At 41.0% G+C, this 20735-nt stretch overlaps 1 protein-coding gene across 1 annotated transcript in view; it reads right to left on the reverse strand.

Moving 5' to 3' along the window:
* Positions 1-12178: 12178 nt before the first annotated feature.
* LOC125485228 (protein kinase C-binding protein NELL1-like) overlaps positions 12179-20735 on the reverse strand; it is a 69959-nt gene continuing 61402 nt past the window's right edge. Inside the window, exon 5 of the mRNA XM_048607081.1 lies at positions 12179-13096. Coding sequence (XP_048463038.1) covers positions 13046-13096 — 51 coding nt within the window. The 3' untranslated portion in view covers positions 12179-13045. The remainder of the gene's footprint in view (positions 13097-20735) is intronic.

A 20735-nucleotide genomic window follows, 5' to 3' on the forward strand; every position in this document is an offset into this window, starting at 1 on the left:
AAGAATTTTTCATGCATTGAAAGATGTTAATGAACATATATACTGTCAGGTCATGAACAAGTGCTTGCAAAACAAATCAAATCATACAGTCCATTCTGTCAGGGTCTGCTCTCTGCAAAAGCTACTCAGATAATCTCAGAACTTTATAATTATGTTCTCTTCCTTTTTTAAATCCAATTTCCTTTTAAAAGTTGTGACTGAGGTTGCTTCCATTACACTCTCGGAGTCACAGAGCCATACAGCGCAGAAAAGTCCCTTCGGCCCATTGAGTCTGGATTGACAAAAGCTACCACTAAAGGCACGCTAATCCCAATTTTCTGCACTTGTCCCATATCCATAGAGTCATACAGTCATGATTCTCAGGCAGCAGGTTCCACATCCTAACCATTGGCTTTGTGAAACGTTTTTTTTCTCATGTTGCTACTGATTTTTTTTTTGCTGCTCAGCCAAAATCTCAATCCTACCACCAGTAGTAATAGATTTCCCCCATCTATTCTATCGAGGCATCTCCATAATTTTGAACAACTCTGTCAAATCTTCTGTCAACCTTTTACAAGCAAAGCGATACCAGCTTCTCCAGTCCAAATAAACAACTGAACTCTCACATCCCTGTAAAGACTCTTGTAATTTTTTTTCCCTGCCCTCTGGCTAATACCTACACATTCTACCTGAAGTGCACTGCCCAGAATTGGATACAATAATCAAGAGGAGGCTGATCCAATCATTTGTACAAGTTTACCATCACTTCCTTCTTTCTGTATCTATGCCTCTATTTATAAACCCACACGCCTTATTGACCACCTGTCCTATCACCTTCAAAGATCTGTGCCTCTGCAACTGCACTATTTTAGAACTGTCTTCTATTTTCATCGCCTCTTCTGCATACCAAATAAATCATCTTTCACTTCTCTGCACACCTTTTCATCTGTCATGTGCATGCCCATTGCTCCAATCTATATCCAGTTGAATTCTCTCACTATCCTGCTCACAGTTCACAGCTTTTACAATACTGGTGTAATCTGAAAATGTTGAAGTTCTGCACGTCCAAGTCTGGGATTTTAAAATATATCAGGAAAAGCAAATGTCCTACCAACCACTTCAGGAAAATCCCATTGGATCTCTATCTGGACCAAACAAAAATAACAACATTTCATCACTACCTACAGTTTCCTGTAATATAACTGAGGAGAGATTCAAGTTGCCACTTTTTGTTTCTTTATTTCTTCATGGGATGTGTGGGCATGATTATCAAGGCCAGCATTTATTGCCCAGCCTTAGTTGCCTTAGTATTGAAGGACTTGCCAGGCCATTTCAGAGGGCAGTTAAGAGTCAGGCACATTACTGTGGGTCTGGAGTCATGTGTAGGTCAGGCATAGAACATAGAACATAGAACATTACAGCGCAGTACAGGCCCTTCGGCCCTCAATGTTGCGCCGACCTGTGAAACCAATCTGAAGCCCATCTAACCTACACCATTCTATTATCATCCATATGTTTATCCAATGACCATTTAAATGCCCTTAAAGTTGGCGAGTCAACTAAAAGGATGTTAGTGAACCAGACAGATTTCTAAGGACAATCAATGGTGTTTTTGTAGTCACCTGGAATATTGTGAATAGTTTTGGGCCCCTTTTTTAAGGAAAGATACACTGACGTTGGAGGAAGTAAGGTTCACTAAGTCGATCCTGGGTATGGCAGAGGAGGAGTTGATTCGGGTCTGCGCTCATTGGATTTTGGAAAAATGAGATGTAACTTCGCTGAAACATATAAGATTCTTAGGAGGGCTTGTTTCCCCTTGTGTCAGCGTCTAGGACCAGAGGGTATCAACTCAGAATAAGGAATCACCCAGTTCGGACAGAGCTGAGGAAGAATTTCTTCTCTTTGAGAGCAGAGAATCCACAGAATTCTTTACTGCAGAGGGCTGTTGAGGCTGGGTCATTGAGTATTTTCATGGCTGAGACAGGCAGATTTTTTAATCAGGAAGTGAATGAAAGATTATGGGGGAAAAGGCAGGAAAGTGGAGTTGAGGATTATCAGCTATGATCCCATTGAATGATTGAGCAGATCCAATGCGCTGACTGGTCTAATTCTGCTCCTACATCTTTCGGTCTTAAACGGTGTGCTAAATTAGAAACAGTGGAGGGGCTGAGAAAGCTGGGGATAAAATCAGGGTACATGTGAAAAAATGTTTTAAAAAGAAGTGCAAAGAATGCGCAGAATGATGTTGTGCAAGTTTGTTTCAATATGAAAGTCACCTTATTTGTAAGATGACTCAGATCCATGTGCTGTTTCTGTCAGTTTAGGAAGCACAATCATGTTTGGAACAGAAAGTTACATGTAAATGAAATTTAACCTGATGGGGACAATTAAAGGAAAGTGCCATAATGAGGTGCTAAAAATATTGAAAGCTTACAACATTCACAAAGCATCTGAACCCATTAGTAGCTTTTGCTAAGGCTAAGAGAGCAAAATGGCCTCATTATGCCATGTAGCTACTTGGATCTTTTAGATGGATGAAATAATGATTAATTCCGAAATAGTTAAGGTTTTGAAAGTACAATGAGGTGAAAACCCAAGATGAGTCACAAAAGCATAGAATAACCCTGCTTGGATTGGAGATGGTGCTTTCAGGAAGAATGGGTTGCTATCTTTTATTATAAGAGAAATTAAACATAAAAGTATGGATCAAAAACAGAAATTGTTGAAAAAGATCAGCAGATCTGGCAGTATCTGTGAAGAGAAATCAGAGTTAACATTTTGGGTCCAGTGACTTTTCCTCAGAACTGATGGTAGCTAGGAAAGTGATTTTTATGCAGAAGATAGGGTCTGCGGAGCAGGTAAAGAGTAAACGATAAGTGGAGGTAGAGCCCAAGGAGAGAGAAGACAACGGAGTGGATAATAGTCAGCCCAGGAAAATGAATAGCTACTAATGGGGACTATTAGTGGGTAATAATGGGTGGTGTGTAATAGCAGACCATGTGATGACAAGGCCTGGAGTGTGGGGGTTGGGGTAAGGACATGGGAGAAGGTACCTCAAGCATTAAAATGTTGAACTCAGTATTGAGTCCAGAAGGCTCTGGAGTTCCCAAGTGGAAAATTGAGGTGTTGTTCCTCCAGCTTGCACTAAGCTTCGCTGGAACACTGCAGCATGCCTGAGACAGAGATGTTGGCGAGGGATCAGGGTGGTGTGTTGAGGTGGCAGGCAACTGGAAGCTCAGGGTCTTTTTTCTGGGCAGAATGTAGGTATTCTGTGAAGTGGTCACCCAGTCTATGCTTCATTTCCCAAATGTAGAGGAGACCACATTATGAGCAGTGAATGTAGTAGACTAGATTGTGTGAAGGTTTTTATAAAAGTATGGATGTTACGCTTTGGCTATACAGGGCATAGATGAGACCATATCTCGCATATGGTATAGAGTTTGGGTCTCCTTGTAAAGGAGGAGTTTTGCTGGATTGATACCTGGATTGGGAAGATTGCCTCAGTTTGAACAGGCTGGGGTCGTTTTGACTGAAATTTAGAAAAGACTGATTTGATTGGAGTTTATAAGATCCTTGACCAGGTGGATGTGGAAAGAATGTTTTCTCCAGTGGGGCCGTACAAAATTAGGGGACATTGTTTTAAAATAAGGGGAGGTCGCCCTTTATAGGAGTGAGACAAGGTGTTTTATTTTCTCCCAGACAGCCATGGGTCTTTGGAACTCCCCGCCTCAGAAATGGTCAAACCAGGATCTTTAAATATTTTAAAACTGAAAGACCTGAGGATACTGTAAATCTGAAACAAAACCAGAAGTTGCTGGAAAAGCTGAGCCGGTCTGGCAGCATCTGTGGAGAGAAATCAGAGTTAGTGTTTCAGGTCAAGAGACAATTCCTCAGAACTGATGGTGGCTAGGGAAATGATGGTTTATATGCCGGAGATAGGGTGGAGAGGAGGGGGTAAGAATTAAACGAGAGGTGGGGATAGAGCTCAAAGAGAGAGAAGAGCAGTTGGACAGACAAAGACCCTGAACTTCCAGTTGTCTGCCACTTCAACACACCACCTTGTTTCCTGGCCAACATCTCTGTCTGAGGCTTGGTGAATTGCTCCCGGAAGGCTCAGCACAACACGGAGCACCGTAGCACATCATTTTCCGCTTGGATAGTTATACTTGTTCATTTTCTCACATGATGAGATATTTGACCAAAAATGGTTTTGGGAATGTTAATTCAGCAATTGTAACAATAATAGCCTGTGTAATCACACTGTTGCTTGCTAATCAGAGCAATGAGATAAGGGACAAAAACAGAAGTTGCTGGAAATGCTGAGCAGATCTGGCAGCATCGGTGAAGAAAAAGTCAGAGTTAACGTTTCAGGTCCGGGGACCCTTCCGCAGTCAGTTCTGACCCGAAAAGTTAACTCTGCTTTCTCCTTCACTGATGCTGCCAGAGCTGCTGAGCTTTTCCAGCGACTTCTGTTTTGTTCCTGATTTACAGCATCTGCAGCTCTTTCGGTTTTTATTCAATAAGGGAATGATTGAGTTGCTGTGGAAACTAGCAGACCCAAGGTTGAAGATTGAGATAACAGAGGTCAGCGTAAAATTGAGAATTATAAATATTTGCAGTAAACGTTCTACTACTGAGGGGTTCTTTAAGTAAGAAATAACTTCTCCCTCAAATATGCTCGAATAAAATCTTTGCTTCCTTCATTCATGCAGTGGTCATTTTCGCTATAACAGCCCAGAGGAGGCTTATCCCCTTGCAGCCACTTCTCTGTGATTCCCACAACATTGTACCTGCCAATTTCATTTCATGCTACAAGCCTGTTGAGGTTTACAAAAAGAAGGACTTGATTCAGCTGATAAAAAGTAGCTTTTTTTCCCCTTAGCAGGAAGGTTTAACAACCCCAGGGGGTGAAGATTTAAAGTAACTGGCAGAAGGACTTAGAGAGGAGTTGAGGAGGTATCTTTGCACACAGAGTTAGGGGGTTGGGGTGGTGGGTCTGGGATGCATTGCCTGAGAGGGTTGTCGAGGAAGAAACTCTGATTGCACTTGAAAATTACTTGGATGTTCATCTGAGATGCCATAACCTACAGGGCTATAGAACAAGAGCTGGATAGTGTGTTTAGGATGGATGGTTCTTTTCCTTGTGGAATAGACATGATGCACTGAATTGTCTCCCAGTGGTCTATTTTTTGCAAGCTACAGTTTCTGCCACCACGTCAGGATTTCCCAAAGCCACTTTATAGCCAATAGTCATATGCCATTATTATCGTTTGCCTGGCTGCACAGGAAGAACACTTGAGGCTATAGAGGGAACCTGTTCTGTGCCAGTTGTATGGGGCATGTTAACAACAGATGTTCTTTTAGCTTTTGGCATAGTTTTCGCTGCTCACCTTTCCACAGGGAACTGTCTTCACAGTCTTCAGGACAATAGTGTTTGGCAGTTATGTATAACAATGCCTTTTTTTGCTCTTCATCCAATTTTCTTTTGGAAGCTTTCACTACAACTGTTTCCATCATCCTTTTAAGTATCGCATCGCCAATTGTAACAACTGCATAATAAAATCTTTCTTCTGCCAATCACCTTGCAACTGTATTCTCCGATTATTGACCTTTCTACCACATGAAAATGGTCTCTTTATTCACTTCCCCAGAAGGGGTTGAACAACTGTATCAAGTATCAACCTCACTTTCTTAAAAATTATATTCAGGGGATGTGGGTATCGTCGGTGAGAGCAGTATTGATGGCCCATTCTTAATTGTCTCACACATCTCCTTTAAACTTCCCCTTTCACCTTAAACCTATGCCCCGAGTATGACCTTTCCACTCTGGGGAAAAAAACTCTGACTCTCCACCCTATCCATGCCTCTCATAATTTTATAAACTTCAATCAGGTTGCCCTCAGTCTTCGACGCTCTAGCAAAAACTGCCCAAGTTTGTCCAACCTCTCTTTATACCTAATACATTCTAATCCAGGCAATGTCCTGTTAAACCTCTTTTGCACTCGCTCCAAAGCCTCCACATCCTTCCTTTAGTGTGATGGCCAGAACTGCACTCAATACTCTAAAGTATCCAAGATGGTACATCTTTTTGAGAGGGGAATAGCCAAAGGGGACACATTGTGCACAGTTTTGGTTCCCCTTATTTGAGGAAGGATGTGGTGGCATTGGAGGCAGTTCAGAGGACGTTCACTAGATTGATCCTAGGTTTGTCACACGAAGAGAGATTGAACAGTTTAGGCCTATACTCTCTGGAATTTAGAAGAATGAGGGGAGATCAAATTGATGTACTCAAAGTGAAAAAAGGTATGGATAGAGTAGACGTGGAGTGTATGCTCCCTCTTGTGGGGCATTCTAAAACAATGAGTCATAGTTTTATGTTAAGGGGTAGCAAATCTAAAACAGAATTAAGGAGAAACTATTTCTCCCAAAGGGTTCTGAATCTGTGGACTTCACTACCCAAAGAGTGATGGATGTTGGGAAAGTGAGTAAATTTAAGGAGGAGATTTTTAATTGGTAATGGGTTGAAGGGTTATGGGGAGAAGGCAGGAAAATGGGGGTGAAGAGTATATCAGCTATGATTGAATGGCAGTGTAGAGTCAATGGGCAGAATGGCCAAATTCTGCCCCTATTTCTTATGAGCTTATGACTCCTGCCTGTCTGCCTGCCCCTCCTGGTGGTCACCCACCTGTCTAGCTGAACCTTTGGTGTGACCACATCCCTGAACCTCCTATCTATGAAGCTTTCTGCCTCCTGTATGCTCCTCAGTGAGTCCAACTGCCGCTCCTGCTGACCCATCAGGTCTGAGAGGAGCTGCAAGTGGACACATTTCCTGCAGATAGAGTTGTCAGGGACATTAACTTCTCCTTGATCTCCCACATCTCACAGGAGGGGTATACCACATCACTAACTGCCATTACAACCCTTCTAGTAACTATTGGATTAAAAGAAAAGATCTTACCTTCATGATGCTGAACCTCCTCAGCAAAGTCCAAAGCTAACCAAAGCCCACATATTTACCTCAGCAGCAACAACATGGGTATCATAGCCCCTCTCCAAATGGGCATTCCCAAAATGGTTAGATGGTCTTCCTCCTGTTGAGCACCAGGTTCTTCAAAAGATCCTTCTCAGTGTGGTGGGTGTGCCAATGTCTCCCAGAATCTTCCTCAAAGTCAGAAGTCACACAAAACCGGGTTATAGTCCAACAGTTTACTTGAAATCGGAGCGCAGCCCCTTTGTCGGGTGCAGTGAGAGAGAAGAGCACACAGACACACAGTTTATAGGCAGACAGATAAAGGGCAGAGAGATCAAAATATCATACAACTGGTGTGAGTGGAGAGTCAGATAATAAGTCTCTGCAGGTGACCAAGAGTGTAGACAGTGAGTAAAGTGTCAGCAGCTGAATAACAAACAAAGGGATGACCTATAATCCAATTAAATGAGGCGGGGATATAATTACAAGTAACTAAAAATAAGGTGGTGCTGGAGAAAAATTAAATGACTGGAATAACATGCTAGGTATAAGAGACGCATGCTGAGGGTCTAACCAAAGTAATAAGTAATCCAAAACTGTACAAACTAATTAAGGTAGAGTGATCATAACAACTTATCGAGGTGATGCTGACAAAACAGGACAGTAAGGAAGATTTTACAGATACAGAGCAGTGTGGTGGGGTCACATGCAGTGCAACATGAACCCAAGATCATGGTTGAGGCCGTCTTCATGGGTACGGAACGTGGCTATCAGTTTCTGCTCGGCGATTCTGCATTGTTGTCTATCTTGAAGGCCGCCTTGGAGGACACTTACCCGAAGATCGGAGGCTGAATGTCATTGATCGCTGAAGTGTTCCCCGACTGGGAGGATATATTCCTGTCTGGCGATTGTTGCATGATGTATATTTATCTACTGTCGTAGCGTCTGCGTGGTGTTGCCAATATACCATGCCTCGGGGCATCCTTGCCTGCAGTGTATGAGATAGAAAACGTTGGCCGAGTCACATGAGTAAGTGCTGTGTACACGGTGGGTGGTGTTCCCACGTGTGATGGTAGTGTCCATGTCGATGATCTGACATGTCTTGCAGAGGTTGCCGTGGCAGGGTTGTGTAGAGTTGTGGTTGGTGTTGTCCTGAAGGCTGCAAACGATGGTCTGTTTAAGGTTTGGTGGTTGTTTGAAAGTGACAAGTGGAGGCTGGGCAAGATCATGTGAGATGCTCATCATCATCGATGGCATGTTGAATGCTGCAAAGAACATGGCGTAGTCTCTCTGCTCTGGAGAAGTACTGGACGATGAAGGATACTCTATCGGTCGTATCCTGTGTCTGTCTTCTCAGGAGGTCGTTGCAGTTTTTCGCTGTGGCACATCAGAACTGGCGTTTAATGAGGTGAGCATCCTATGCCGTTCTTATGAGGGTGTCCTTCAAAATCTTTAGGAGTCCATCGCGTTCCTCCTCATCTGAGCAGATCCTGTGTATGCATAGGGCTTGTGTATAGGGAATGCCTTCTTTAATATGTTTAGGGTGGAAACTAGAGAAGTGCAGCATCGTGAGGTTATCCGTGGGCTAGTGGTACAGTGACGGACTGAGGTGTCCGCCCCTGATGGAGATGCCTGTGTCCAAGAATGAGACTGATTCTAAGAAGTAATCCATGGTAAGTCTGATGTTGGATGAAACTTGTTGATGTCGCTATGGAATTGTTCCAGTGATTCCTCGCCATGAGTCCAAAGGAAGAAAATGTCGTCAATGTATCTGGTGTATAGCATTGGTCGGAGGTCCTGTGCAGCAAAGAAGTCTTGCTCAAACTTGTGCATGAAAATGTTGGCATATTGGGGAGCAAATTTGGTCTCCATGGCTGTTCTGTGTGTCTGGATGAAGAACTGGTTGTCGAAGATGAAGGCGTTGTGGTCGAGGATGAAGCAGATGAGTTGTAGGATGGCATCTGGAAATTGGCAGTTGGTGGTATTGAGGCTGTTGCAGTGATGCTGTCATTGTGGGGGATGCTGGTGTAGAGAGCCGTCCATTGTGATGAGGAATGTTCCTGGTTCGACTGGTCCATGGGTGCTGAGCTTCTGTAAGAAGTCTGCAGGGTCATGACTGAAGCTGGGGATTCCTTGTACAATGGGTTTCAAGAAGCCCTCGACATAGCCAGAGAGGTTCTCACACAGGGTCCCACTGCCTGATACGATGGGATGTCCAGGTGTGTTGGCTTTGTGTATCTTTGGAAGGCAGTAGAGGTCTCCCAAGCGAGAAGTACATAAGGTTGCCCTGAGGCATAGTATATTGGTGAGACCATGCAGACACTATGACAACAGATGATTGGACACCACGCAACAATCATCAGACAGGGATGTTCCCTCCCAGTTGGGGAAAACTTCAGCGGTCAGGGACATTTAGCTTCTGATCTATGAGTAAGCATCCTCCCACGCAGCCTTCGAGATACACAACACAGAATCGCCGAGCAGAAACTGATAGCCATGTTCTGTACCCACGAAGACGGCCTCAACTGTGATCTTGAGTTCACGTCAACTATGTGACCCAACCATACTGTTCTGTTTCTGTAAAATCTCCCTTACTGTCCTGTTTTGACAGTATCACTATGATAACTTGCTATGAACTCTCTCCCTTAATTAGTTTGTACAGTTTTGGATTACCTACTACTTTGGTTAGACCCTTGGCATGTGACTCTTATATCTACCAAGTTAATTCAGTCATTTAGTTTATCTCCAGCACCACCTTGTTTTAAATGTTTTGTAATTATCTCTCTGCCTCACTCAATCAGATTATAGGTCATCCCTTTGTTTGTTATTCAGCTGCTGACACTTTACTCACTGTTTACACTCTCGGTCACCTGCAGAGACTTATTATCTGACTCTCCACTGACACCACACACACACACATGAATCCATGGGGTGAATTTGCATTTGCTGATCTGTAATTGCAGATACATTCTATTTTGTTCAAAGAGCACTCAATTTGTAGACAGCCAATGTGGCATTTTATAAATCCCTACTTTGGAAATAAAACCAGTCTGACTCCAAGTTGATACACAGCCAGATTCTAAACAAGGTCTCACACCTAAAATGCATTGTCTGACCTTGGATGTCACCTCTGGTATACTGAGGGAATTGATAAAACCTTTGGTTATCTCATGGCAGTGAATTGAAAGAAGTTCAGGAATTTACATATTAATACTCTCTAACTGATTAAAGATTTAACAGCCATCTTAGGTTTGTTCAACACTACATCAGTTCAATGACCCTTTGATCTTTTCCTTATAAATTCTGTGTCCGATTCCACCTCTTTCACTGACATGTGAAGAAGGAGTGAGACTCCGAAAGCTTGTGTCTTCAAATAAACCTATTAGTCCATAACCTGGTGTCGTGCAATTTTTGACCTTGTCCACCCCAGTCCAATACCGGCACCTCCACATTTTGATCTCTCAGCCCTTGATCTCTCTGCCTATAAACTCTGTGTCTGTGTGCTCTTCTCTCTCACTGCACCTGATGAAGGGGCTGCGCTTCGAAAGCTTGTGATTTTGAATAACCTGGTGTCGTGTGACTTCTAACTTTGCTCCCCCCTCAGTCCAACACCGGTACCTCCACATCCAAATCCTCCTCATCACTGCTCATTACCGCCCTCTATAAATATAGTCTTTCTTCCCTTGTATCATTCTTGTAACGCTCCTCTGCATCCACGTTGATGCTCGGAAAGTTGGTTGTAGAGCTGAAACTACCATGCATGAACACAGCAACAATGACAGGTATCAACCTTGAAATAACTGAGAATGGTAAGATCATAGTATTTGACTGAAAACTATGAGGTTCTTTTATTGTTGGTTTATTTTATTAGAAACCCAAACAGAAAGAATTTGCCCGTGTCCTGTACCTTCCACAAACTCAGGCCTTCCTTAGGCTCACAATGACTGTCATAACATAGGGAAAGGCGCAGCAAATTTTCACTCAGCAAGGACCCAATCACTTGTTTACGGCTATTGGTTTAACATAGGAATGTTGGGGATAAACGCCTGCTGCTCTTCCTTAAGTAGTGTGTGATATTTTAGGTCTGAGGAGGAAAACTGGCCATTGATTTTGCACCATCTTAGAAGCTGTCAAAGGGTGGCACGGTGGCTCAATGGTTAGCACTGCTGCCTCACGGCGCCAGGGACCTGGGTTCAATTCCACCCTTGGGCGACTGTCTGTGTGGAGTTTGCACATTCTCCCTGTGTCTGCGTGGGTTTCCTCCAGGTGCTCCGGTTTCCTCCCACAGTCTAAAGATGTGTTGGTTAGGTGGATTGGCCATGATAAATTGCCTGTAGCGTGTAAGGTAGGTGAATTAGACATGGGGGATGTAGGGTTATAGGGGGATGGGATGCTCTTCAGAAGGATGGTGTGGACTTGCTGGGCTGAATGGCCTGATTCCGCACTGTAGGGATTCTATGATCTTGTCAGAGTAACACTCCCTTTGCTGTGTACTTAAACTACTCCAAAACATTAGCCTACCTGCGTACTCAAGTCTCTAACTTTGGGTTATTGTGACTCAGAAGTGAAGACGCTACCACTGAGCACTGCCTAAACTAATAGATTTTGAATAAAATATTTCAAACCATTTTGTTCTTTTACATTAAATTATAGTGCCTGTGACTCATAAGTGTTATTAAGCTTTGATTATTTTTGCTACTTTATACTCATTGGGAGTTGGACTAAGACGCCCTGAAATGAAATTATTTATTCCTTAATGCCTATATTAAAGCAATTTTTAAATGCTTGATCAGTTGCAAATTCTGACAATGAAATGATACCACAAGGCTGAATTTCTGCAAGGATCTCCCAATTTCCAGGTACATCATTAGCGTTAATGTCCATTATCAGTCAGTTATGTCTTTCCTTGGAAAAAAATGGAGGTGGTGACAGGGTAGGATGGAAACAAGGGGGTAATTTCTGCTTACTTCTCCAAGAGAAAGGCCCGTGGAACATTTCTTATCATATCATATCTTAGATAGCCATTGCCCTTCAGTTTCTCTGGCATTTTGCAACTGAATTGTCAACGCAATTAAGGAAGGTTTAAGTAAATCAAGGAATAATACTCAATCTGAAAAATTTTGAGGTTATGCACCAAAATACATTAAAGACCTTGCGATGATTCAAAACGTTACAACAGCAGAAAAAATGTTTGTACAAAAAATACAACTTGAACAAATAAGGTTACTGTTAAAAATCGAACAGTTTTTAGTCAATTGTTTAATTCTGATTTGGTGTTTTTGCAAAATACAACAACAGCGTGCTTTTTAGTCATATCCTACTATTAGCCTTGATCACAAGACAGATCGACTGGCATTTTGAACACGTCCTACCTTTCGGTTGTGTTAAAAGACAAGGTGCATCTTCAGTTTGCTTGTGTAGTGGCAGGCTATTCTACCTTTAAAGAGCAATGGAACTCAAAGTCTTGCAAATATCTGCCACTGTATTTTTGCTTTCAAAGTTAAAAATGTAAAATTGTTATATTGCAAGCATTCTGGGTTCTCTTGTCTGCAAAACAAAAATACAATTTAAATGCATGCTCTATAGTTTTCTAGCTGAGGTTATGCAACTTTTGTCTTCATGATGTTCAGCCTTGAGTTGAATGGAAGGTGATTTGTGGAACTGCTTGACAGAGTGATGCATGAATCTTAAAAGCGGCAAAGGACACTCAGTACTCAAAGGATTAATACACGATATTACAGATAATCAATTTACTTAAAAACAGAACAACAAATTTGGACAGATATTTAACTGTAAGGTCAGATAAGACAATCCAGTTTTCCACTTACAGCTACCAAAACGCTGTAAAAGAAAAGACCATTGAAGTGTTGTTTTCTGACAGCAAGGTAATGGAAGCTCCCAGCTTTGAGTTGAAAGTGAAAGATTTTGAACTGGACAGCCACAAAAGTGCAGGATAGTTCAACGACACAAAAACTCTTGGAAATCTTGCTCCATTTGGTAGCTTTTGGTTCCACAATGTGAGGGCCTTCTTGGGCGTACATTGCAGTGACAACCTGCACGTCCGCACAGGAAGTTGACCAGTCCATAGGAAGAGCATTAGTTGTTGAAGAGGCAGTCCACATCAACTGAACAGCAAATGTTCCCGTTCTGGAAAGGAAAAAAAAAATTCACATTCTCCACATGACACCTAAAGAAATACTTTCATTAATCCAACAACCACTCCTCCCTTTCATTGTATGGTTGAGAAATGTATTTTGAAATGTTTCGTAGAATAAAATGTGATTATAAATATCACTAATGAGCTGGGCAATAAATTATATAATGATAAAAACTAAACAATTGGACCTAATATCTATTCATATCTGTCAATCCTTTTTGCTGTGCAAGGAAGCACATCATAATGCTTAAGAGGTTGCAAAACTAATGGAAACTTCACACATTGAGGGGAATTTGGAGATATTCGAATGGCAGCCTCTTCTAAACATTGTCTGATTCTCATTTTCCCATTGGTAGACTGCTGCTGACTCACTATCCTCTGCATTGTGTTCTTAGGCAAGACCATTTTGAACCCCATTGTTCTGTTTGTGAATGAACGGGAAAGATTTTTACACAAATAAATATGAAGAGCTTACATGCAGGTCAGGTTTTAAGAGTTTTTCATTTATGTGCACAAATCCTCCTACAGACTAACGACCCAAATGCAATCCATCCAGACATGAAACTCATTCAAAATTCAGATGCACACTTCAGCTCAACATAAAATAACTGTCTGGCAAGATAAGCTAAAGGGGCAGGAAATAAACTTCGATAATTTATTGCTAATGTTCAGTTCTTGTTAAAGTATGTTGCATATTGCTAACATTAGTTAAAAATATTGTTTTCATAATATCTTTTAAATATTTCATTATAATATCATTCCCTATTTTATCTAAACTTATATATAGATTAATAATAAAAATCAGATTTATTACTGCAATAACAAGCCAATCAATTTGTTGTCAGGTGTAATAAATTCTATTTCTCTTGGACATATTTTCTGTGACTCAACATTGTGCATCTATCATTAAACTTTACAACTAGTGGAGAAAAATTTCACAATAAAGTCATAAAATCACAGAGATGCACTGACGTTTGAATGTAATCGGTACCTTTAGTACAATCTGGTCTCCCCACTTTAGGAAAGATGTTGCAAAACTTGGAAGGGTTCAGAAAAGATTTACAAGGATGTTGCCGGGGTTTGGAGGGTTTGAGCTATCGGGAGAGGCTGAATACGCTGGGGCTATTTTCCATGGAGCATCGGAGGCTGAGGGGTGACCTTATAGAAATTTTTTAAATCATGAAGGGCATGGATAGGGTGAATAGAAAAGGTCATTTCCCTGGGGTAGGGGAATCCAAAACTAGAGGGCATCAGTTTAAGATGAGAGGGGAAACATTTAAAGAGATCTAAGGGACAGCTTTGTCATACAGAGGGTGGTGCGTGTATGGAATGAGCGGCCAGAGGAAGTGATAGAGGCTGGTACAATTGCAACATTTAAAAGCCATCTGGATGGGTATATGAATATGAAGGGTTTAGAGGGATATAGGCCAAATGCTGGCAAATGGGACTAGATTAATTTAGGATATCTGATCGGCATGGATGGGTTGGACTGAAGGGTCTGTTTCCATGCTGTACAGCTCTATGACTCCTTGACTCTAACTGTATTTCTTTACATTTTTATCCATGTCTTTACATTCTTCCTTGTTTTGCTTGATAAGGGGATTAAGGGTTACAGGGAGGAGGCAGGATCAAATGACTGAGTAGACTCGATGGGTTGAATGGCCTAATTCTGCTTCTATATCTTATGATCTTATGGTCTCTTATGGCATCCCTCTCATCCTGAATTGTCCATTCCTTTCATCTCACTCATAACTTCCCTATCCCATCCCACCCCTCCTTCCTATACTGATGCTATCTCCCATTTCATCCCTCCTATGCCACCCTCCAACACTGTTCCTATGACACATCGCCATGCCAACTTTCCTTTTCCTGTATATTCTCTCCTCCCATGTGGTCGCCTCTGCACACAGCACATCACGAACATGCTCCCACATCTCCCTCACTTACAGCTGGCTTTCTGTTGACGTGGTTGTTCTATACCTGTGTAGGCACCAGTTGGTTAGTTGGATAGTTTAAAACATCAACATGAAACTCAGACAGCTCCTGAAGGGGCATGAACAAAAGCACTACAAAATGGTTCACGGAAACTTATGAAAAGTGAACAGAAACTGTTCCATGTTTGGCTCAGATTTCCATAGTATTATGCTTTTAATTAAAATATTATACAGGAAACATGTAGAATAGATTGTACAAAGATAATATTATCAGGTATATATTACTAGAAAAGAGAGGGCAGAGGGATAACTGGAAAGGAGTTCTTTTTAAGTTCACAATATGTCTGGATAGAGATGGAGAAGATGACCAAGCATGGAACAGCCCAGATCAAAGAGGCAACAAATATATAATAGTCCCTATTAATAAAGAATTTAAGGGGCATTTTATTCAGACAGCATTGAGAATGTAACATATCACATGGAGCAGTTAAGGTAGTTTTAAATCTGAGATAGATAATTTTTTAGATATTAAGGGAAATGGGCCAACGGCAGGTATATGGAGTTAGGCCACAGATCAGTCATGATCTCATTGAATGGTAGAACAGGCTTGAGGGGCTGAAGAGTCTTCTCATATTCCGATGCTCATATGTGAATAGCACTAAGAAGAAGCTAAATTAGCACATGAAAGACAAGTGAGATTAGTCAAACTGGGAGTAGGTTTGAGTGCAACATAAAGAGCTGAATAAAACATTTGGATGAAAACGTCTGTTTCTGTCCTTACAATACCATACTGCAGTTATATATAATAATTCTAGTCATATAAATTTGACAAATGAAACTGAGAAAGATAATTATGAATGTTAATTCATAAATGCATTCAAAATGATTTCTTAGATCACATTTTTTAGAACTGACCAAGGAACAATATATTTTAGATTTGGTAATTTGGAATGAGACAGTAATAATAGTGATCTCATTGCAAAGATTCTTGAGGGAAGAGTGCTCATAAAATCGGAATAATTCACATTCAGTTTGACAGTTAGAAATGTGGATCAGAAACTAATGTCTTAAATGTAAATAAAGACAATTATACAGGTTGTACTAGGAGAATAGGTTACAAGAAAGTGTCAGATACTAACAGAAGCTTTATAACTCTCAATAAATATATATCAAGTTGAAAAAAAGACTTGGACAAACCATCCGTGACTAATAAAAGAAATTAAAGGTAATATTAAATTTAGAGAAACAGAACAAAGTGCTGTGAAGATTAATAAGAGGAGCTTGGACACATTTAGAAGGCAGCAAAAATGATTTTGGAAATAAAACGAAAGATAGAATATGAACGTAAATGAGCAAAGAATTTGAAAACAGGCTGTAGGAATGTCTATCAATAGATAAAGAGGAAAAGAGTAGCTGAGGTAATTGCTGCTCCCTTAGAAGGTGAGAGTGGGGAATTATAATGGGAATCAAATATATGGCAAAGACTTTGAACCAGTCGGCACATGACACCAGGTTATAGTCCAATAGGTTTATTTGAAATCACAAGCTTTCAAAGCACTGTGCCTTCATCAGGTGAAGTGAAGAGAAGGACACAGGCACAGAATTTATATGCAGAGAGATTAAAAGATTGTAGAAATGTTCATACAAAAGATCTTTTGATCTCTCTGTGTGTAAATTCTGTGCCTGTGTGCTTCTCTTCACGTCACCTGATGAAGGAACAGTGCTTCGAAAGCTTGTGATTTCAAATAAACCTGTTGGACTATAACCTGGTGTCATGTGAGTTCTGACCTTGTTCACCCCAGTCCGACACCAGCACTTCCACATCATTTGAACATATCTGTCTTCACTATCAAAGTGCTAAAATCAGCCCAAGGTTAGTTAAATATCAAGGAGTAAGAGGTTAGAATATAAAACAGCCACTATAAGTAGAGAAGTAACAGGAAACGTAATCAGACTGCAGGATGTCAAGGCCCCTGGACTTCATGGCTTGTGTTCCTTTGTAAATTTTTATTTCCTCCTCATAGTGTGTGTTCCCAAATATCTGTGTATTGTTAACAAATCTGGCTACAATATGTTTGGTCCCTTCATCTAGGTCACTCATATAGATTGTAAATATTTGAGGCCCTGTAAACTTAAGAAGCTGCAGGAATATTTGATGCACTGGTCAGTTACCTTCAACAATTCCTTGGATCCACTTCCAAGTGGAATTGGAAAATGACAATTCAAGAAAGACAAGAGATGGAAAGCAGAAAACCATAGTCCAGTTAGCCAAATGGTTGCCACTGGCAAAATACTGCAGTCCATCATAAAGAACGTACTGGCATGATGTTTAAAAATAATTGCAACATAAGCAAGTACAGCCAAAATGGTTTGATGAATGGAAAATTGTATTTGACAAATTTATTTGTGTTCTTTGATGATGTAACTTGCTGGATGGATAAAGGTGAACCAGTGTCTGCATTTCTGCAAATATTTGAGAATGATAAAAGCTTACAAAGCAAAATGAGACTTAATAGTGTTGCAGCTAATATTGTCGCAACATTAGTGCTTGAATAACTGACGGGAAACAGAGGATCAAGCAACTTTCAGTTTAGAGAATTGCAATATTGCCAAAGTGACTGGTGCTGGGGCCTCAAATATTTACAATCTATATGAGTGACTGAGATAAAGGGACTACATATATTGTGGCTAAATTTGTTAACAATACAAAGATACTTAGCAATGCAAGTTGTGAAGAGAAAACAAAGGTTTGGAAAAAAATATAGATCAGTTAAGTAAGTAAAAAAAAAAATTGTCAGTAAGAGTATAGTGTGCGACAGATAGAGTATAATGTGCGACAGATAGAGTATAATGTGCGACAGATAGCGTATAATGTGGGACAGACAGAGTTTAATGTGGGACAGATAGAATATAATGTGAGACAGACAGAGTATAATGTGGGACAGATAGAGTATAATGTGGGAAAATGTGAGGCGAGCCACTTTGGGAGGATAAGGAAGAGTAGAAAGGTGGAATTTCATTTAAATAGAGATTTCAGAAATATCTGAGGAAGTCATATTGAATTTGAAAGTTAACTCTGTTTCTCACTTTCTACAGATGCTTCCAGACTTGCAGAGTTTCTCCAGCATTCTCTGCATTTGTTTCAGATTTTCAGCATCGCAATATTTTGCTCTTATTTCAGAATACTGTGTTATTGCGTGATCTGGGAGCAATTATAAATGGAACACAACATGTTAGCCTGCAGGTACATAGACTAAATGGAAGGCAAATGGAATTTTGGCTTTTCTTATAAAGAGTTGGAAATATAAACATTGGTAAGTCTTGTTACAAATGTACAGGGTTTTAGTGAAACAACATTTTTTTTAAAAGACAGATGGATTTGCATTGGAAGATCAGCGAAGATTCATTAGATTGATTCCTGGAAAGCAGGGATGATGTTAGAAGGAAGAGTTGAGCAGATGGATGATGTTAGAAGGAAGAGTTGAGCAGATTGTGCCTATATGTGGGACTTAGAAGAATGAGAGATGTTCTTTTGAAAAGATTCTGAAGGGACTGATGGCTGAGTCTGACCTGTGTTTGAACCAGAACGGCCAGAAAGGTGAGGTCAGATGAGGTCACAATCTTATTGACTGGCAGAGCAGGCTTGAGGGGCCCTTGTAGAATATTCATGCCCTACTTCTTACGTTTTTACCCAAATTGCTAATTTCGTTTGTTTTTGGAATGTGGGTGTCAGTAGCTAGGCCACCATTTATTGTCCATCCCTACAAACTGAGGGACAGGTGAGACCACTTCAGAGGCTGATCACATTACTGTGGGGCTAGAGTCACACATCGCCAATCCTAGTGAAGATAGCAGATTTCTTTCCCAAAAGTGACATGACTGGACAATGGCTCCCCATGGTCACAATTAGGCTAGTATTTCATTCCAGATATTATTAAATGCAAATGTCACCATCTGTGATTCAAACCGATGAGCTCTAAATAAAATCCAAAAGAACTGCAGCTGCTGTAAATCAGAACCAAAAATAGGGATTGCTGCAAAAGCTCAGCAGGTCTGGCAGCATCTGTGGAGAGAACTATAACGTTCTGAGGAAGGGTCACTCGACCCGAAACATTAACTTTGATTTCTTTCCACAGACCTGCTGAGCTTTTCCTGAAATCTCTATTTTCAGCCATGAACTCTAAACATTGGTCTGGAACCCTGGATTGCTAGGCCAGTGAAATTACAGCCATGTCACCATCTCTCCTAAAATAAGGCAAATATGTTACAATTCTTGCTTGTTGTTATTGATGATTTCCCCTATAATACATGGGTTTGTCTACACACTCATAAAGACATATGTCTGTTGGTGACCCAAAGTCTGCAACTAGGCTTGCGATCTGTCGTTCATTATGACTGAAATCTGCTCTACCCGTGACATGGAAACAAATTGTGTTTGCAAAAGAATCAGAAACTGCAAATGCACACACACATGTTGCAAACCTTTTGAGACTAGCTTGTCTGCTTTACCATCATGTTAACTGCAAATCACCACAGCTTACAGTCAACAGCCTTCAAACTCAGAAAATAAACCAGAACTGATCATATCAAGGTTTATTATTCATTTGATGCTGATTCTGACTTTGTTCCAGTTTGACAAATCTTGCAGGTGGAACGCATGCATTTGTAAGGTAGAAAGGTCACAACTACAGAATTATGTTGTCTTCAAGATATTCTGTTAAAAATTAGTCACGTTTGAAGCTAGAAACATGATACACACATCAATCTGTGATCAAGGATGTGCGAGACACACAGCCCTTACAGAATGAACAATGCACTCGCAATAAATTCAGTAAAAGCTGCTGACGAGAAACTCAGTGCTAGTGGAAAACCAGATATGACAAAGAAAATATTACCAACAAGAACAAAGTTGCTGGAAAAGCTCAGCAGGTCTGGCAGCATCTGTGTAGGAAAAAAAACCGAGTTAACATTTCAGGTCCGGTGATCCTTCCTCAGAACTGGACCCGAAATGTTAAGGCATTTCTGAAGGAGGGTCCAGACCCAAAACGTCAGTTTTCCTGCTCCTCTGATGCTGCCTGGCCTGCCGTGTTCATCCAGCTCCACACCTTGTTATCTCCGAAATGTTAACTCTGTTTATTCCTTCACAGATGCTGCCAGACCTGCTGAACTTTTCCAGCAACTTTGTTTTGGTTCCTGATTTACAACATCCGCAGTTCTTTTGGTTTTTAAAGAAAACATTATAATGGCATAGAAAAATGAGTACTGCATACTTCACTATTTTACCAGTAAGTGTACAGTATTGAAAGAAAGGAACACTTCAAACTGGACACCTATGTGGTACTTGGAGCAGAAGAAATATATTTCAATACAATTTGCAATTCCGGGCCTACCATTCTAAGTGGGAGATGGCAGTGGAATAGCAGCTCAGCATGCATCCCCTGCTCAGAACTTGTCTGCTCTTCCCGCTTTTACTTTTCTTTCTTCTTTATCTGCTTTTTAAAACATCTTACTTTAACCTCACTTACCATCTGTGGAAGCTCAGATGGTTTTAAAAATGCCCAGCGCTTCAAATGCAGGTTTCACACCAGCGGTGGTGGAGGAGGTGACAGTGTGTTCCTGATGTTGGGGAAGGGAGGTGAGAGTGTGTTCCTGGTGATGGGGGAGGGAGGTGACAGTGTGTTCCTGGTGGTGGGGG

This window comes from Rhincodon typus, chromosome 17 (genome assembly GCF_021869965.1).
Source record: "Rhincodon typus isolate 14 chromosome 17, sRhiTyp1.1, whole genome shotgun sequence".
NCBI classification, from domain to species: domain Eukaryota; kingdom Metazoa; phylum Chordata; class Chondrichthyes; order Orectolobiformes; family Rhincodontidae; genus Rhincodon; species Rhincodon typus.